This window comes from Papaver somniferum, unplaced genomic scaffold (assembly GCF_003573695.1).
Source record: "Papaver somniferum cultivar HN1 unplaced genomic scaffold, ASM357369v1 unplaced-scaffold_133, whole genome shotgun sequence".
Taxonomy (NCBI): Eukaryota; Viridiplantae; Streptophyta; class Magnoliopsida; order Ranunculales; family Papaveraceae; genus Papaver; species Papaver somniferum.
The window spans coordinates 13,180,897-13,201,719 of NW_020622492.1; the positions used below are offsets into that span (position 1 = coordinate 13,180,897).

Genomic DNA, 20,823 nt, shown 5'->3' on the forward strand with positions numbered 1-20,823 from the left:
ATTCTCTTTGGCTAGAAGATTCAGTTGAATGTATTTATCTATGATCTCATTCTTAAGAAGATTTGACTCTGTCTTTAATATCAGCACTTTTGTAGACAGAGATTTTATAGGCTTTAGGAGTTTTACCAACTCTTTATCAGCATCTTCTTTTCCATCAGAGAATGACATGGATGTTTTCGCAGCTCCTGGATCATGAGTTAACGAAGTGATAACATCTTCAACTTTTGAGTATTCATACTCTTGCATAATGTTAACTGAATCAGACATAGATTCAATTTCTTATAGGTTGGATCGCACCAAACACAGATTGTTAGATCTTTTCGTGTTTGCCTGCTCTGACACCAATTGAAAAGACGAGGGTACCCAAATATACCTCAATCTAAAAAATTTCCACATATAAGTCCTTTATCCGAAAGTGATTTTCTATGGACTGAGTCGAGACAATACAACTAATCGTTTCACACTTCGTGTGATCGTCTATGGATACGAGATCGAGACAATACGACAACAAGATAACTTGTGTGATTGACTATGGATACAAGATCGAGACAATACAATAACGAAGTATGTTTACTTGATAATAGGTTCAGACTTAACCAAACACAATAGGATTGCTATCAAGTAAATATGAATTAACGTTTGTATAATTTACTTTAAATTATAATAACAACAATTATAATTGTGGAAAATAAAAGTAAATGACATAGCAAGATTTTGTTAACGAGGAAACCGCAAATGCAGAAAAACCTCGGGACCTTGTCCAGAATTTAATACTCTTAAGATTAAGCCGTTATACAAAATCAAAACCAACTTCGTATAGTTGAGACCAAACAACTAAACCTATAGTTCACCTAGTTCCGTCTGTATCCCCGCGCCTCCAACTTGCAATAAGTCACGCACTTGGAACAGTTCCTTTGGTTCGTATTCCAAACAGTAAAGGAACAACAAATCTATTCGGTAACAACTCTTTTCAAACAAGTGATATAAGTTTGATAAAAGGCTCTTCCGTTTATCCCAATAAACTCCTTTGTCAGGTCCTTAGATCTATCTTTTCAACAACTACCAAAGTAATTGTGAAGATTATGCAATCAATACTTTTAATCACAAAGAAACGTATTGATGCCGATCTACTCAACCAATCAATCAAATCTATCACAAAGATAAACCGATTACAGTTGGATCCCCATCTGATCAAGTTTTGTGCACACCAAAGATTATGAACCCAAATATCTTCTTTGTCTTCAAATCTTCTTTGATCTTCAATAAACACCTGCACACAAAAAACTTGAACTCTTGTAATCAATCATAGACAGAACGGAGTCTGTTAACAATGATGGATCATCATAAGACGTATTTAGATCTACAAACAGTCTAAAGATCCCCTTCGACACTTCTATCTAGTTTGAGTGAATCTTATATCAGAAGAGAATATTCTCAAGCATAAACAAACTTGGTGCAATCGAAGTTCAACAACCGTTAGTCAATCAAATCAATCGAAAACTAATAATAAACTGCAATTATTTAGTTTCCCATCAACGGTACTCGTAGAGCTTCCCAATCCCAAAGAAGTCTTTAAAATGAGAGGTCGTAAGAGATTTCGCCTAATTAGGATACTTTCCTCTCCGAATAGACGACTCCACCAGTAACAACACAACTAGGTAGTTTTGCTGGCTCTGAGGATTAGTTTGCTTGAAATGCAAACTTCAGTATTTATAGACAAGGAAGTTTGGACACCAAGGAATTTCCAAAACCGAAAATATTCTCAAGATATGCAATATTCCAAATTCGGTTTTCATAATTCCTGGAAATGCTCTGTCCAAATATTGACCGAAATCTCAGTAGAAAATTTCCAACTAGTAAATGCACATTACTAATTTTTATTTTCTAAAGATATGCATTTTGATTGCTGGATTAAAAGCATCTAAAACTAAAAACCTTAATTAAAAGATTCTCAATTTATTTCGATCCGGGATTCTCCTTTAGCTATTAAGGAATATCTTTGAACAATAAAAGATAAGATTTACTGCTCATGTTCAAAGTATGTCGACATATTTACTTTGTAAATCCTTTTTCAAATTTACAATCTTTGAACCGATTTGCCACACTTATTAACAAGTTTAGAATTTGTTCATCTGACTTCCAAGAACTATGTGATTGATTATCTTATCAAATCACCATTAATGGGTTTCACGGTTCTACCTCAACATAAAGTTTCAGTTCTACCTCCAAGTGGGTACTAGGATCGGTTACACTAGTTACCATAAAATGGATAACTAAGTACTAGGATCGGTTACCACTTCTTATGGTAAAACTTGTGATCAGTTGACCAAGTTATAGGCTCGGTTACACCAACTTACTAAAACTTTTTAAACCTCTTACAAGGATCAATTACACTCTCTCTTGTGATCCGTCACACCTCGATCTTACCGTCTTAGGTGATTACTTAAGATCGGTTTCACTAATAAAAGTCATGCCAATACAAAAGTTAGGCCTTGTGAATAGTTTTACCAAGATACATAAACAAGTTATGAGCGGTTATACTAAACACACATATTGGTAATTCAAAAGATTTCCAATGAATAGCAATACCAATAAGCCTAGTGATTTCCCTTTCGATTCACAAAACAAGTTTATGAACTTACTCCTTTAAACGAATGTAAAACATTGTTTCCTAGGACGAAATCTTCACCCATACCCATACATAATCACAATAGCACTCATACGATTATGTCGATATCTTATATACGAAGTTCAAAAGATAGACGTTATACTTCATATTGTAATTCCTCAATACTATATCTAACTAGAGTATAATATTCACAGCTTCACATTTATGTTTTCAATATGCACGACTTGAAAGATACGTTAGGGAATGAAACAGTTCAAGTCAAATATTACTAACCTAAAGTGGAAGGATGATGTGGTCGTTGTAGCTCCTTACTTCTTCACATTCTTCAAGTCTTCACGTAATACTTGTAATGTATCATATCATAATACTTCAAGCTAACCTATACGAAGTTTCCTCTAGTAAATAATCAAGCGACTCTTTAAATGAGTTTTGGTTCACTAAAATATGACAACCAAAATTGACATACCAACGCTTGGTGGGTTCAACCGGGCTATGCTTTAACAATCTCCCCCTTTGTCAATTTTAGTGAAAAAACTCTTACATCATATGGATAAACAAATTACAAGAATTCATTACACATATGCTTGATTCCAAGTTTCAACAACACAATAACTTGTATTCATTCAATCCTTTAAATGTCGTTGTTGACATTATAATAACAAAGCTAATACTCCCCTTAACGGTAAGTATGTAGATTTTCAATCCACACGTCTTTGTTATTTTCTTTGTAGTCCATATAACCACAAGTATCAATATGATATGTTACTCCCCCTTAATCTATGCATTACTCTTTCGTTAGATATAACGTTTAAGTACCATTGTCCTTTCCTTAGTGATAGCAAATCAATACAAATCAATATCAGTATCACTTGTTTACTCCATATATTTCTCCATCTTTTTGTCACAAAATGACAAAGGTACGAGCAAATAAAGGACGAACCGAAAAGATCTTACAAATCTTACAAAGAGACTTGCAACCTATAAGAGTTAAGCACGAGGGTTCCACACACCATTTTTGATAACCAATATCAAAACCGAAACTACAAGGTAATTTTGTTTTGACATGTTACCAAGGAAACAATTGGTCGAAGAAATTTTCCTTAATAGTGTAACAAACTAAAAATCGACTAAGCACCTTAGTTCCTTTACTAAACCGATTGCACAAATACAATCGCTTGTTTGATAAGACCAAAAGAAATATCAGAATTAACTCTATTTTCTCATCAGGTTCTAATTATTCAAATAATAACTTAGACCTTTCACTTTTAAACAAGACAAGTACTAGGTTAGTTAACTAGCATTTATTGTTAAGGAATTCGATTAGACTTGAATAACCGCAATCTCCACTTTGATAAGTCTAACTAAGATCAGTATTAACTTAGTTTCTCTTCTCCGGAATCGAATTGGACTAAACAATTCATCCCGTGAACCTTTTGTTAAGCCATAAGAAATTCATACAAACCAAATAAATCAACTTGCATAATTATTTACCTCAACCGGAAGCAATTGAAACAACCATAGACATTAAGTACCGCAATTGCACCGAAATTTTATAAGCCTAAACAATTGATACCAAACAAAAAAGCAAGATAACAATAGTTTTTCTTAACCGGAAATAATTGAATCACACACACATACATACACAAACAATGGAATAAACATCAATTGTACCGAAATTTTGTTAAGCAAAAGCAATAAATATATGCAATAAAATCAGGCTTTTCTTAAACAGGAAAACGCTTAACTAACAAATTCGTTACCTCAAGTTCCGCATCCTCTTATCCTTTTTCTTCATATCTTTCCGGGGCGTATATCATCATGTTGTCATCCTCTCGTAAGAACAAAAGAACAACAACAACCAACCTTTACCAGAGAAAGGTTGATAACCAGTTTTAACTAATGCAATGTGTCGACGGTGGATTTTCGACAAAGGTCAAAATCGTAAAATCATGATACTGCATGTTTCTCACCCGGCTTCAGGAACGCATGTGACGATTCATATTTTACGATCCGTGAACCGTTTCATGATTTCTGATCGAGTTCCTCTCAGAGTCATGATGAATATGTTTCTCGAAAGGCCTCCCACTAGCTGAGCGTTCGATGCTACGCATTTCCTCATGCCCTCTATGTAGAAGAACGATTGGGCGGTCCTCTAGACATAATTGTTTGTTAGAGGGCTTAACGCCTTCAGGATGTCGGTGATACTCGTTGTTCCCTGACTACATAGAGAGACCCCCCCCCTCTACATAAAAGAACGATTGGGCGGTTCTCTAGACATAATTGTTTTTCAGAGGGATTAACGCCTTCAGGACGTCGGCGATACTCATTGTTCCCTGACTATGTAGAGAGACTGTGTATAGATTCAGGCAGCTCTCTGGACATAATTGTTTCCTGGAGGGATAAACGCCTCAGGACACCAACGCTGCACGTTGTTTCCTGACTATGCACTCTTCAAAACGAGTATGATGCTTCAACTATCTCATATCTCGATTCTACAATAGTAAAATTCTACCGTGACATTCACCGACTGAATTCCTAGAAAATAATCTATTTTATCTCATTACTCCGTTCCATGGCTATACCCGACTTATTCCATAGATTAGTAATAGATAACCAATTTATCTCATTACTATGTTCCCTGAATTCCCCGACTGGATTTTATGGATTAGTAAGAGATGCACAATTCATAATTATTACTCTGTTTCATGAATCATTCTCCGCTGAATTTCATGAATTAGTAATAATTACTCAACAATCGGTCGTCTGGACTATCATCGAGTAAGCCCCAATAAAATGGTGTAAGTGTACTCAACAATGATGCACGAACGAGCACCCAAATGCACGAACGAGCATTCGAATATTGTTTCCCTCATCTCATGAAACTCCTTCGTTTGAGCAAAAATCATGGTTTCTTCATATTTTCTCAAATATTGCTCAAACCATGAAAACGCCAAAAAGTCAAATGGTCGCATGACCGACTAGGCTATTCATAAAAATATTTAAATATTATTATTTTAATATTCTCAAAATACTGATCAAACGAGCAAAGTTCTACTTGCTCATTCGAGATCAAACTCTTCTGAAAATCCAAGATATTGCTCAAACGCACACCAGAAAATATCAGAACTCTCAGAACTGAGACACGGACATTATGGTGACAAGGGAATGCTTCCTTGACTGACCAAGGCCGGCCCTAGGGGTTGCAAGGAGCCGATCCCACACATCTTTATGATTTTGACCTAATTTTCTCAATTGCTCATATTGGGTCCAAACTCTTTCCAACCGACTTGGAATTTGCTAAAACGACCATAAGCTGGTCCCACGACCACCAAGGGCCGGTTTTATGCTCCCTTGGTCGGTCCCTCACTTCTCCATAATTCGGTTTTATCATTTAATGCTCAATTGAGCACTATTTCAATAAATGATTAAACCTGCATTTAATCATCATTCCACCAACCGGTCAACAAAAGACTCTGGTGCGCGCTCAGTCGAGCACTTGAGAACCACATGGTCGTCCATCATCCCATGTGGTCGTTCCCTCCTTCACTCAGTGACCTATTTTCAGCAATTCATCAATTGACGAACAACTGACCAAAATTAGGGTTTCGAACAAACGCTCCACAAATCATCATTCTGAGCAAGTTCAGACACTAATAATTTTATGTTGATCCAGTAATCAACATCCAGATTAATTATATAATATTCAATAGGCTACCAATATTTTGATTAATATTTTATTGGGTCACGTTACTAATAATTCATCGAATTGAGCAATACTTGTTCAGTTGCTCGAATGTTGATCCAACTATTAATATTCAATAATTCATCGAATTGAGCAATACTTGCTCAGTTGCTCGAATATTGATCCAACTATCATTATTCAGTAATTCATTGAAATGAGCAATACTTGCTCAGTTGCTCGAATATTGATCCAACTATCAATATTTAGTAATTCGTCGAATTGGGCAACTTGAATATTGACCTAAGTATCAATATTCCGCCAATATTGATCCAACTCGATATTCAACAATTCATTGAATTTACAATATTTTCTCAGACGAGCAATATCAACAGAAGAACTATATGACATGTTAAATCCATGAATCACTGAGCATTCGTCACTCATGCTCAATTCAACAAAACTTAGACTCACTTTCTAATCAAGTCAACGACTGACTAATCAAATACATGTCTGCTTTGCAGACTCCACGTTCGTGGGACATCAATCACGTCACATGGGGGATATCAATTAGGGTTTTGGTTTGGTGTCCTACAACACGTGTGTTCATCCGCGATGAGAAATGTGAGTAAGTCGTGCAAACAGTTGAGGGAGTTAGCAAAGTAGTGGGTGAACGATCAACCAAGTCTCCACACGATATGGAACTGATTTTACCACGATCTCCCACTTTCCCACTCTTTCACTCAAGAAACCGTCACACTTACTAGGATCAAGGTGTTCAATATTATGACAATATAAATAAGTCTAAAATCAATGAATGAGGGGACAACATATGTCTACACGGAATTCTCTCGATCGAAACTTATTCACAGAACTCAACACTCAGAAGTTCATCAATTATCGAAACCCACAACACATCCATAATCCTTGATGATCATTGATCTCACACACTTCTCAGCTTCCCTCCTACAGATCAACCCTCTTCCCTCTTTGTGACCGAATTGACTCTGGAACGGCCATTGACTTGGTTTAGGAGGGATTCCTGCAGATTGATCTCTCGAACTCAAAGCACTCCCATGCAGTGCATCTGTTTGAGGTTAGGCAGTTCGCTCGGTTGAGGAGCCTCTCTCCACTCCCTAAAAAACCAGCGAATCGTTTTTTTCCCAATCTACAGATTGGCGACCACGGTGGGAGAATAATCTCTCTGTTGCAATCTCACATTTTCACAAAAATGGTTGGTCTTAGGTCTAACTCAACCACTCCGAATTCCAGTTATAATCTTTCAAATGGAAATGTTCCTCCTTCTAATACTCCATCAAATGGCACAGACGACAAGGAAATCCCGACCTTGATCGAGTTGGCACGAATACATGAGATTCATACAAGGAACATGGACCCGATGAAAGAGACGCTAAACAACATATTGAATTTCCTCGTCAGGTTGACATCAGATTTGAGTAGCGCCCCTGCTCAAGGAATTTCGGCACTAACGGCTAATCCTTCAACTGATGATCATCCCCAAGCCAACAGTTTCACTACTTATGAGAAGCCGGTGGATCTGGAAGTTACACATTTAATTAAGAATTTATGTGAACTCCTGCACTTCTCCAGAGAACAACGTACGGACACGTTCACTGCACTCAACCAGATATCATATGGTGCGCGAATAGTTTCATCATCTCTAGTAGTTGAACAAGTGTCCATGGTATCTGAACATTCGATCAACAACATCACCTTCACTGAGGAGGACCGAATGGCAGACGAAGGACATAACCGAGCCATGTTCGTAACTGCTTCTATCAAGGATTCCGAATTCAGGAGAGTTCTCATCGATACAGGCGCTTCTACAAATCTCATCACTATGAAGACTCTCAAAGAGGCCAAAGTTCCACAAAGCAAGATTGTTCATCACCCCATATTAATGACGGGTTTTGAAGGAAGCCAGAGTCACACATACGGGTATCTCTATGTGGATCTGAAAGTAGGGACGATTCAATCCGCTGTCAACTTCCATGTAATCGAGAAAGATCCTGATTATCACATGATACTAGGACGACCATGGATCCATGACAATAAGGTTATTCCTTCGACATACCATCAATGTATGAAAGATTTGCTCAACAGCAAAATTATCCGCATTGCAGCTTCAGTGTCTCCTTATGCTCCGGTTTATGATGCTGAGTTCCCGGAACCACCCAAGAGCATCCCTGAACCTCCAAGCAAGGTCTACAGTACTCCACTCCCAGGTTGGAAATCTATTGAGAAGACTGAAAAACTATCATCGTCAGATGCTAAATCGATTAAACCATCTGCCACAACGCTCAAGCGCCGTCAGGGTCAAGGTACAACTCATAAAAAATCCAACTTTATTTCTAATTATGATGCTGAAGGAATAGTCATTTATCTCCGTCAAAAAGATTAGAAATTATTAGGGGAGGTCGATGAAAAATCCCCCCCCCCCTGAAGAATCATGCCAGAGCGAGCAGCCGCCTGATGAAGAAATTCAAGATGCACCACGAAAGCTGCAAGATGGCACAGTTCCACCACTGACGATCTTGAGACTATCAACATCAGAACGGATGAAAAGTCAAGGCCGGTTTTAATTAGTTGTGCTCTCTCATCAGAGGAACGAGAAGGATTGATAGGTCTGTTGAAAGAATATCAAGATATTTTCGCCTGGAAGGACGAAGAGATGCCCGACCTAGACGACAAATTAGTCACTTATCATCTGCACATTACTCCCGGTTCCAAACCTGTCAAGAAACAGCCCAGGAAGTTCAGGCACGATATCGAGGAACAAATCAAAGTCGAGATCCAGAAGCTACTAATAACAGGGTTCATCAGACCCATTCAACATCCAACATGGCTGCCGAACATAGTCCCAGTCAAGAAGAAAAATGGTCAAATCCGATGCTGTGTGGACTTCAGGAAACTGAAAAAATGTTGCCCGAAGGACGACTCTCCCTTACCCAACATTGATATGCTCGTTGATGCAACCAGTAGTCATGACATGTTCTCATTCATGGATGCTTACAGCGGATACAACTACATCAATATGTACGAACATGATGCTAACAAGACCGCGTTCTGGACTCCTATTGGAAACTTTCATTATACGGAGATGCCCTTCGGACTGAAGAATACAGGAGCCACTTACCAGCGAGCCATGACCGCGATATTTCAATGATATGGTGCACAAGCAAGTGGAAGATTATGTCGATGACGTGGTGGTGAAATCGAAAACTCGAGCATCCTACCTGGAAATTCTAAGACAAGTTTTCGAAAGATGCAAGGAATATAAGTTAAAGATGAATCCTCTGAAGTGTGCATTTGGTGTTTCCTCTGGAAAGTTTCTAGGATTCCTGGTCACTGCAGATGGAACCAAGGTCGATCCAGACAAGACAAAATCCATCACTACCATGCCTCCTCCACGCATCGTGAAAGAGCCCCAGAGTTTATGGGAAAGGTAAATTATATTCGGCGTTTCATTCCTGGGTTGGCTCAACTCATTGCTTCGTTCACTCCTCTGCTGAAGAAAGTAGCAATTTTTACATGGACGACCGTTCAACATGAGGCATTTCAGAAAATACAGGAAATATTATTATCTCCTGCTGTCATGAAATCTCCAGTGCAAGGACGTCCACTAATACTTTACACAGCTTCTAGTGACGTTGCTATCGGAGCACTTCTCGCTCAAGAAGATGAAGAAGGCATCAAATATCCAATCTATTAATTCAGTCATACGATGAGGGATGCTCAACTCCGATACCCAAAAGCCGAAAGAGCGTTTCTAGCACTGGTTCACGCGATCCAAAAGTTCAGGCATTATCTACTATCAAACAGAGTTGTATTGGTGGCCAAAGTCGATCCCATAAAATTCTTATCGTCGAAACCTGCACTAATTGGGAGACCAGCAAAATGGCTACTTCAGATGTCAGAGTTTGACATAGCATGTTTCCCACCTAAATCAATCAAAGGGAAAGCAGTTGCAGACTTACTTGCTGCTTTTCCTGGAGAGGACATCACAATGCTGCACGAAGAAGTGCCCGGTGAGTTTCCAGAGATCTCAATCATTCAGGAAGAAACATGGCTATTGTACTTTGATGGATCCGGCACTCCGAGCAATGATACTGGCGGTGCAGGCATTTATCTAGTATCTCCATCCGGTGAAGTCTTCTCACATTCATTCAAGCTGGATTTCCACTGCACCAACAATTCAGCAGAATATGAAGCTTTCCTCCTAGGGTTATCTTTGGCCAAGCAAGCGGGAGCGATGCACCCGGAGATAATAGGAGACTCAAATTTATTGGTCAATCAAATGAATGGTGTGTACCTTTCAAAGAAGTAACACTTGCTCCATTCAAGGCCGAAGCGCAATGACTACTAGCTCATTTTTCTGATGCAATAATTATGCATACTGACCATATCAACAATAGACACGCTGATTATCTAGCGGCTCTTGCGTCCAAACTGCAGTTTGAAGGGTCGGATAAATCCATCATTGTGCAAATACGTTCTGTATCATCTACCTGGATTACTCAAGTTGAAGATGCTCAATCGAGCGACTGGCGGGCACCCATCATTCATGAATTGAGCAGTTCTCTTACAGAAGGGAAAATCAGCCTCAAGGAGTTGAAAAACTTTTTTCTGCTGCATGGAGCATTATATTATCACAAACCTGATGGATCTTGTCACGATGCCTTGGAAACGAGGAGAAAAACTCAAACGCGTACATGAGGAAATATGCGGACAAACCCTGGTGGTCACACTTTACATGAGGCTTCAAAGGCTCGGGTACTATTGGCCCTCCATGGAGGTTCAGTCGAGAATGTTACAAGGGTACTGTCCCAATTTTCAGACACCACCTCATCATTTGGAGGTTCTAACAATCCACCATACTGGGGACTGGAGATAACCATACATAAAATATTTTCGTGACAAAAATATACCATAGGAAAATAAAGGGGCGATCAAACTCACCCAGAGGGCCAAACGGTTTTTCTACCTTGAAGGAATTTTGTATCGCAAAAGCTTTGGTGGGAACCTTATGAGATGCTTGGCTGGGCATGAAATTCCCACAATCTTGAAAGAGATCCACGAAGGTGAACATCAAGGAAGGAATAAATTATTTCTCCAGATTCATGAGAAATATTATTGGCCGACCATGGAAGACGATGCCGCTGCCTATGTTCGGAGATGTCATCAATGCCAAGTTCATGGTAACCTCATTCACACTCCTTGTCTTCCATTACATTCCGTGAGCAGTTCATGGCCCTTCTACAGTTGGGGACTGGATATCATCAGAAAAATCAATCCAGCGTCTTTGAAGTAGCATGAATATATCATCATGGGAACTGAGTATTTCACCAAATGGGTTGAAGCTATTCCTCTCCAAAGCACCACTGGAGTCACGATTGCAGCTTTCATCAAGGAATACATCATATGCAGATTCGACGTTCCTAAACATATCATCACAGATAATGGAACTCCTTTCACCAACAAACATGTTGCAGAACTGCTCGAGGAATATGGAATCAAACAGATTTTCTCCACACCATACGATCCCCAATGAAACGGACAAGCGGAGAGCACCAACAAAACCTTGATCCGGATTCTTAGTCGAACAGTTCATGACAATCCACGAACGTGGTATGAAGAATTTGTTAGATCATTGCTCGGTCGAACTCGCATGCGTTGCTATCTCAAGCATGTTTATCAATGTTAGTGATCAAAACTATAAGTCTTGATTTCTAGTCTATTATAGCCAAGGTCTCGGACTAGGATAGAAAGTGTAGTTGGGCTCAAGAACTCCATGGCAATCATCATACAAGACGAAGGAATACTCAAGGAACTGGTGGATCTTCATCGACTAAAAGGTATATGGAGGCTTGAACTTATCTATCACTCAAAAGTCTATTTATCTCCTATCTTGAGACAAAAGTCGTTTTCCTATATAGACTTAGATTATACATATTTGGTATTTCGAACCGAGTTTACCTCACCTATTTATTTCTCGAAATATGTGTTGGTAAAGCTTTCGCTTTATCCAAGTTCATCTTTACCTAGTGACGAAAGTCATGTTATGTTTCAATCACTTTGAAAATTGCTCTGACGAGAAATGGTTTGTGAATAACAACTATATAACGTCCTCTGAGAATGTTTCAATGATTGAAATGAGAGTATAGACTATGCAACTATTTGGAGGATATAAGCATTGTTGTGGAAACACATATATGTATAAGTCCTTATTGCTTGAACCGAAGTTTGCGAACTTTGTTGATCAAGTGAACCGGAGAAGTGCATGAGCTAAGTCCGCGAACTCAGTCCGCGAACCCAGTCCGCGAACTGGCGAAGTTCTCAAACCCGAGAATTTCTGCAGGAGTTTTTGAACTCCATCCGGGAACTTAAATCCGCGAACCCAGTCCGCGAACTTGAGTAGGTAATGTCTAAAAACGATGTTTAGTGAACTTATCTTTATAAACTAAGGAATGCAATTGCAAACCGTGGCTATAGAGTTCATGAACCGACTCATGTGAATCAAATCATTTTTGTTTCGATTGTGTCTTGTGTAGTACATAAGATTTCCTTGCAATTGAATAACGCTCTAACTAGTTTATTTGAGTCATTTGAACTAGTTATGGTGAATAAGAATATGGTTGATATGAAAGTGATCATATGGATAACCATTTGGTTAACTATTGTTGAACTAACTAATGTACAAGTTTGGGTACGGTTACACAAGCCCAGGAACGTGCATTTCATTTGCGTATAACAAGCTATGTTTTCGATCTAACGGTTGATAAATATTAGCTTGAATCTAATCAGGTTTTCATCTAATGGTGAATATTGAATGCTTTGTTACTATGCCAACATTGATTGCAAACCCTGATTTGAAAGACTATATAAGGTAGAACTCTAGCAACTGGGATACCTAATCCCCACATATTCTGTGTGATACTAGTTGTGCTAAGCTAGAGTCGATTCTCCTTTAACCTTTGGTTTCTTCTTCTAAACCAGGTTAAAGACTTAAAGACTTCATTGGGATCGTGAAGCCAGACCGATACTACTTTTCTTGTAGTTGTGTGATCTGATCTTGCTGTTTCTATCGTACAAGTACAATTGTAATAATTGGATTGAGATTTCTATCTCCGATAAGCAAGGTAAACGGTAATCACAAACATCTTCGTGTCATTGTTTGTGATTCCACAATATCTTTTTTCGCTGCGTCGGTTAAGACTATTGTGAGGTGACTGATAATACTAGGCTTTTCTTCGGGAATATAAGACCGGTTTATCAATTAGTTCATGTTCACCTTGATTTATCAAAAGACAGAACAAAACTCATAGGTATATTCGTGGGAGACGGATTTATCTATTATCATATACTTTTCTGTGTGATACAGATTTGTTTATTAAAGTCTTCGACTTTGGGTCGTAGCAACTCTTAGTTGTGGGTGAGATCAGCTAAGGGAATCAAGTACGTAGCATCCTGTTGAGATCAGAGACGTAGGAGCATAACTTTATACCTTGGATCAGTGTGAGATTAGTTGGGGTTCAACTACAGTCCATACTGAAGTTAGCTTGGAGTAGGCCAGTGTCTGTAGTGGCTTAATACAATGTGTGTTCAATCTGGACTAGGTCCCGGGGTTTTTATGCATTTTCGGTTTCCTCGTTAACAAAATTCTGGTGTATGTGTTATTTCTTTTCCGCATTATATTTTTTTATATAATTGAAATTATACAGGTTGTGAATTGTTCAATCAATTAGAATATCCGACCTTTTGGTTGTTGATTTAGATTGATTGACACTTGGATATTGGTATTTGGTACCATCCAAGTTTATCTCTCTTGTATTTAAATTGAGAATCGCAGTTTGCTTGAGTAAGATTTAAATCGAGAGATAGAGATAAAAAACTCTTTGATATACTTTTCTATTGATTGAGTCTAACTGTCTAGTTGATTCTTTAGAAAGTATATTGGAGTGTGTCCATACAGATTGCTAAGCGAAATATTGGGTGTGGTTGTTAAACCCCCGCTTTTTCAGAATTTCCCATGGCTTTATGGGCCTACCGCACCGTAGCAAGAAGCTCAATCAGGACTTCACCGTATTCTCTCGTCTATGGCGTTGATGCTATTCTCCCAGCTCAGATCAACATTCCTTCTGCAAGAATCGCAGCGACAAGTGGAGTGCAGTGGGATGAAGCTGAAGTGCCTAATTCAAGAATTGCTGAATTGGACATGCTCGATTCAAGAAGGGCCAAAGTAGAAAAATATGCGAAAACCTACAAACAAAGGATTTCCAAGGCATACAACAAAATGGTAAGACCTCAAATATTTCAAGTAGGAGATTTGGTTTTGAAAACAGCAAAGCATATTCAACAAGACATGTCCGCTTCTAAGTTCTCTCCTAAATAGGAAGGGCCTTATGTAATCATCAAGGCAGTATCCAACGAATATAACAAAATCTTAGTTGTTAATGGAGGAGTGGAAGGAAACATCATCAATGGCAAGTGGCTCAAGGCATATTATGCTTGAATGATCAGTAAATAATTATGTGTTAAATTTCAAAATGTAATTTATATTCCTTCAAAGAGTATGCAATATGCTCATTCATTCGAAATTCAAAAAAATTCATGAATCTCACAAAATTCCTCCAGTTATCCTATTTTATTCAATAACACGTTTCAAACCTACAAAAAAAAGGGAAATCTCTCTCAAAAGCTCACTCAAAGCAAACCCTCCAACAACAAGTAGTTCTTACTGAAAGCCATGTCAAGCCTCTTTTGAAAGTTTTCATTCTTCACTCTCAAATCCTGGATAGCTTTCTCAACCATTGTTGACTCCAGAGCGAGTGCCTATTCCTCTTCTATGATGGCAGTGGTAGCAGAAATCATATTTGCAGCAGCGGCGCCCTATAAACCTTGATAATCTCGAGTCGACGACGGAGCCAGCTTATATTAAACCGCGGGGTCTCACAGTTCGATATCATATCATCCCATCTATGCAACTTTTCGTTTTTGATATCTCGCAGATTTATCTTGTTCATTTCATCAATAATGGGAAATAATCCAGCAACTGTGGTCAATAAGTTTGGCAGAAAACCTCTCCACATTTCAGTGGTAGCAATGTGTCCATACTTCCTCCAAATTCTAGTGTAAAGGGATACATAACACTTAGGGACGATGAAACCGCCAACGAGTTGACTGTCTGGGCAAACGTTGACCATGGGAGTATCAAATGGGAGTCCAGCCGTTGGGTACTCACGAACAGAAACCCTGGAATCAGCATCTACAAAGTTGTTTGAGTTTTCGTCAGCATGGTTTTCTCCATCACCATCAGATGCAACCACAGACTTTCCATTCTTTCTCTTCATCGCCTAGACAGCAACATGAACATCAACCTGCGATGACGAAATATTCAATTTCAGTAAAATTGGATAAGTGCTTGTCGGAGGAAATTTTCATTCAGGAACTCACGGATGTTCCAGCTTCAACACGAGCAGACCTGTAACGAGCGGGAGCCTTAACATTCTACTTAGGCCTTAAACTGTAAGAGGAAGAAGAAACTCGATTCCCTTGACTGCCCTGCAACAAATCACTTTCTTTGGTTAAAAATTCTGACTACATGAAAATAAGAGGAAAGCGTACAACTTACCGATATGGACGTCCCAACCCCATGCTTTGCCAGGGATTCATTTCGAGAAGAAGCACTGCTACCAAACATGATGATGAGAGGTATGATCGTGAACAAAAATTTCTTCTGATAATATACAAGATATACAAAAGTGGAAGGAGATGTGCTATATAAATAAAAAAACCCTAAGTTTTAAAAGTAAAAACACAAGACGGTGGATAGTTATCTTCTACGGATGGTCAAATCAGTTGTGATTTCTACTGAAACTCTAGATATCAAACTAGATCATGTTGGTGATGTGGAAGAAGAGCGACAATACTGGGGAATGACGGTTCAACCAGGTATGGTCAATACTTTGACTACGAATCGATCATTTGTGCAAATCACCCATTTCTTTAGTTTGCTCATGCAATCGTACTTCCGTGATTAACTTTCACACATGGACATTGGCCCATCTCATTCAAAGGCATGAGAACGGTTAAGTAGAAGATAAAATAAGGTATTATTATTCAAAAATCAATTCCTAAATGCAACGTCCCTATAAACAAAACAACCAATTCAGAAAGATTGCGAGTAATACTAATCATCAGAGTCATCAGATTCGTCATCGGATTCACCGTCATCTTCTCCAAGTTATCCTTCAGAAGCTTCATCAGAACCCTCACTGGGGACTTCTTTCAATTGGTCTTCAGGGTCACCATACGTTGCGTCTAAGTAATCATCTTCTTTGCATTCAGCTCGAAAGTCAGCCTTGGCCAATCGCTCAGCCCTCATACTTGGAGGATAGGGCTTAATTTTGCGTTCAGAGGGCTTCCAGACAGATTCGACTTCCTCAGCATCTGAGTCAGAAGTTACGCCGTCAGGGTGTGGTTGAACCTCATCCTCAGCTGCCAGTCTCGCTTGTTGGACTCGCCATCTTTTCCGCCGATAAGTTGCAAGCTTTTCATCTTCAGCTTTTATTTTCTGCTCCTCATGTCTTTGTTTCTCTTTCGCGTCCACATAAGTCAGGAAATCATTCATTCCCTCACGAATGGATTTCAGATGAGCAAGAGGCATGCCACGTATCAGATTTCTAGCATTTCTGAAAAGTTGATCGATCTCTACACGAGCGTCTGCTGAATTATTCATCTGTGATTTGATGTTTCTCGAACATTTCTCGGAAGAGTCAGAAATGTAGTCATCACTTGGAGCTTCCATTATCTGCTGCCAAAAATGTGGAGTCAAACCATGTTGGCAACAATATGTGTTAAAATGGTAATCCTCAACTGTTACCTATTTACGGTTTCACGAACTTAGTGATAAAAGCGTAAAACTCCAAAAAATCTTGCTCGTTCCTTCAAACCTGCAAAGACGAGCAACACCCATTATTTAAAACTCGACATCTGACTTTTCACGAAATTATGAATAATTCACATAACCCTTCATGTGAAGATTCACTAATTTTCTACCGCGTGTACATACAATATGAAATCACGAATTCATGGAAACATTGTTTGCTTTCAACGATTACTCAAAAATCAAAATTTGATTTCTTTAACAATTTTTTTTAAACTCATGCACACAAAAATAAAAATAAAAAAATTACGTGAGTGATTTAAAAAAAAAAACTTTGTTTTGCTCAAACGAGCGTTTGTCTATGAAACGAGGATCTTTCTATTTTCGTAAAAGTCCACATATTTAAAATAAAATTTTGAAAGTTCACAAACAAAATTTTATCATAAAGTGCAGGTCTATTTCAAAAATATCTTGGGATTATTGTTCATTACTTTAAAATTTTGTGTGAAAGTTTCCTAAAGGTATTTGTGTGAAAGTTCACACTGTGAAATTAAAATTTTGGTTTTCATGAAACCTCAAAAACAAAATTTTCTCTACTGCAACTAGATCATGTCTATTCAAGAATATATGTATTTCTTTCATTAGGGATCATTGCACGTTTCTTAAATAACGAACAAGCGGGGGGAAATATTTGTTAAAACAATTTTTCATAAAACCTACACATGCATGTATACCTATGAAATTTTGATTTCGAACAACTCATGAATAATACACAACAAACTAAAAAAAAAAATCACATACCTTTGTCGGCGCCGGAGTTCGCTGGAAATCGGTCGGCGACAGTCGGTGGCGGTGGAGCTCCGGCGTACACAATTATTTTTTTCTCTGCTCGAGCGTGAGAGAGAAGGGGAAGGTGGTCGGTCATCTTAAAAAAAAAATTCAGGGCTTCTTCCCTTTTATTGAAAATTTATTTCCAAAACCTAATAAAACATGAAGTTCCTTTTTGGGGACCGGGCCCGCAAACGCTAAACCGACCAAAACAGGGTGCCCGATCGTCCAAATCAGCAGTACTTCATCTCTCCGTGCTCATGAGATGACACTCTATCTTACTGTCAGGGCCCTTACCTAAGCATTTGCTCGTACATGACACCATTGGAGCAAATCGAGGGTTCTGAAAATACCTTTGTATGACCGAGTTTAACTGCTTATCTCGTCAACTGTAAAATCACCATCTAATGCTTACTGCGGAACATGAATGTCCCTCACTAAGCAGAGGACTTAATGTTGATGGTGGATTTTCGACAAAGGTCAAAATCGTAAAATCATGATACTGCATGTTTATGACCTGGCTTCAGGAACACATGTGACGATTCATATTTTACGATTTGTGAACCGTTTCACGATCTCTGAGCGAGTTCCTTGATAAGCACGAAAGTGCGACGTTCTACTCCCATATTTACACTAGGTAGGTCTCGATATTTAGCTAATAAAATTGTTTTAAGCCTTTTACAGGAATTACAAGTGAAATTCGTTCACCCGGAGAATAAATGGCTAAATGAGGTGTTAAATGGCGTTTGCGACAAAATAGCCCAAGGCACCAAAAGAGACAGGGCACACCTAGCTATCATCACCCATGTTGATCACCACTCCAGCCATCTCACGCATACGATGGAGGACAAGAACCGTCTGTGCTTGTTCAAGCAAGCCCGACCCACTATTGGCTGAAGAGAAAGTGAGACGTGTCATTTCTCCCACCATAACAATTCTGTGTTTGGTTTTCTTATCTAATAAAGAGAAGGCTCCAAAACAACATCTTCTCTTTCTTATCAAAATGAATCCGAGCAACTAGGTTAGGCAGATATTCCGTGCTCCATTCAGTTCATCTGAGGTGTGAATGAAGATGAAATCATGAGGATTTGGTGAAGCTAATCAATTGCTGAAAGTAGGGTTCGAATCGGTGAATATTCCAGTCATGTTTGAGCTCGGTAAATTAAACCCAAGACCTGATTTGGTTGAATCAGTGGCAATAGTGGAAGTAATTGTTTTGGTGATGGATTTGTGGGTTCTGTGCTCAGGATGGAATGCATGGTACAACATCAACAACAATGGTTGAACACAGACGGTGATGAGTTGAATTTGCTGGCGATAATGGAGATGGGAGAAAAGGTCGTAGCTGAAGTTCAGGGAGAAATCGCATACCCTGAAATCGAGTTCTACCTTGGTGGTTTTGGCATCAGTTGAAAAATGATTCGAAGTTGGGGCTAATTGAGACGTCAGTTGCAATTTGGAGATGGAGTGAAGCTTCCAGTCGGCTGAGTTATGATGGGTTTTTGCTGAAACTTCGATTGTGCAGGGAAGGGTGAACTGGTATTGCTGGCGACGATTTATGTAGTTGGTTGCGCCTGAAGTTTCTGTAGGAAATGGAATAGATTGATCAAACGAAAAAGGTTACAGACATAGAGTTAATACATGTAATTATAACTGTCACTAGACAGATAGGATACAATTAAGCAGACAGCTAAGAAGACAATGAACCATCCAGAGTATGACACATGGCACAATATAGACCATACAGAATAAGACACATGACTGTGTATTACAGGACACATTAACTGTCTCAACATTCCCCCTCAAATGATGGACCATTACTGGAACTGCTCACTGACATAATGCATCATTTGTTGTTGTAGTCTGAAGAACAACTCCTTAGGCATACCTTTTGTAAAAACATCAGCTATTTGATGTAAAGTTGGAACATAATGAACCTGCACAAAACCAACATCTACCAGGTCTCTAATAGTATGAAAATCTATTTCAATGTGTTTTGTTCTGGCATGAAATCTGGGATCGGCTGCAAGACTTCTGGCTCCAAGATTATCACAATATAAAAATCAGGGAGTTGTAACTGAGAAACCCAATTCATTTAGCAAATAAGAAATCCATTGAACTTCAGTTGCAGTGACTTCAAAAGCCTTATATTCTGCCTCAGTGCTAGATCTGGATATAGTTGGTTGCTTCTTAGAAGACCAAGCAACCAAATTTGGACCCATAAACACACAATATCCAGTAGTAGACTTTCTAGTGTCAGGGCATCCAGCCCAATCACTATCACTGTAAGCAGAAATGGTGGTACAATCTCCAGGTTTAAACTTAATGCCAGAGCCTAAAGATCCCTTCACATACCTCAAAATACTTTTGGCTAGCTGCAAATGAACATCAGTTGGCTGATGCATGAATTGAGAAACATAATTGACTGCAAAGCTCAAATCAGGCCTGGACATATTGAGGTATTGAATTCCTCCTACAAGAGATCTGTAACTAGCAGCATCAGTTAACAAAGTACCATCATATAATGAAGCTCTTTTCCCATATGCCACAGGAGTTTTACAGGGTTTGCATTCAAGCATGTCATGCTTCTACTCTAGAGAATATTTATTCTGAGTCAGTAACAGGGTTTGAGAATCTGAATTCCAATTAGCTTCAATGCCCAAAAAATAATTCAATGACCCCAAATCTTTCATAGCAAATTCTGATTTTAAAACTTCAATGAAACCCTTGAGTTGAACATCAGAAGCACCCACCAAGATTATATCATCAACATACACTAAA

General features: G+C 38.8%; 2 protein-coding genes across 2 annotated transcripts; both read right to left on the reverse strand.

The window, feature by feature from the left end:
- Nucleotides 1-16,484: 16,484 nt before the first annotated feature.
- Nucleotides 16,485-17,267, reverse strand: LOC113333524. Its single transcript, XM_026579960.1, has 2 exons — nt 17,212-17,267; nt 16,485-17,139 (listed from the first exon to the last, which is right to left on the reverse strand). The coding sequence occupies exon 2, from the start codon at nt 17,134-17,136 to the stop codon at nt 16,573-16,575; it is 564 nt and encodes a 187-aa protein (XP_026435745.1). The 5' UTR covers nt 17,137-17,139; nt 17,212-17,267; the 3' UTR covers nt 16,485-16,572.
- Nucleotides 17,268-20,105: 2,838 nt separating this feature from the next.
- Nucleotides 20,106-20,621, reverse strand: LOC113333625 (uncharacterized mitochondrial protein AtMg00810-like). Its single transcript, XM_026580050.1, has one exon. The coding sequence runs from the start codon at nt 20,619-20,621 to the stop codon at nt 20,106-20,108; it is 516 nt and encodes a 171-aa protein (XP_026435835.1).
- Nucleotides 20,622-20,823: the final 202 nt, after the last annotated feature.

Bases quoted from the DNA above. Each gene is read 5' to 3' on its own strand.
- LOC113333524 (XM_026579960.1), bottom strand. From the start codon at position 17,136: ATGGAAGCTCCAAGTGATGACTACATTTCTGACTCTTCCGAGAAATGT.
- LOC113333625 (XM_026580050.1), bottom strand. From the start codon at position 20,621: ATGCTTGAATGCAAACCCTGTAAAACTCCTGTGGCATATGGGAAAAGA.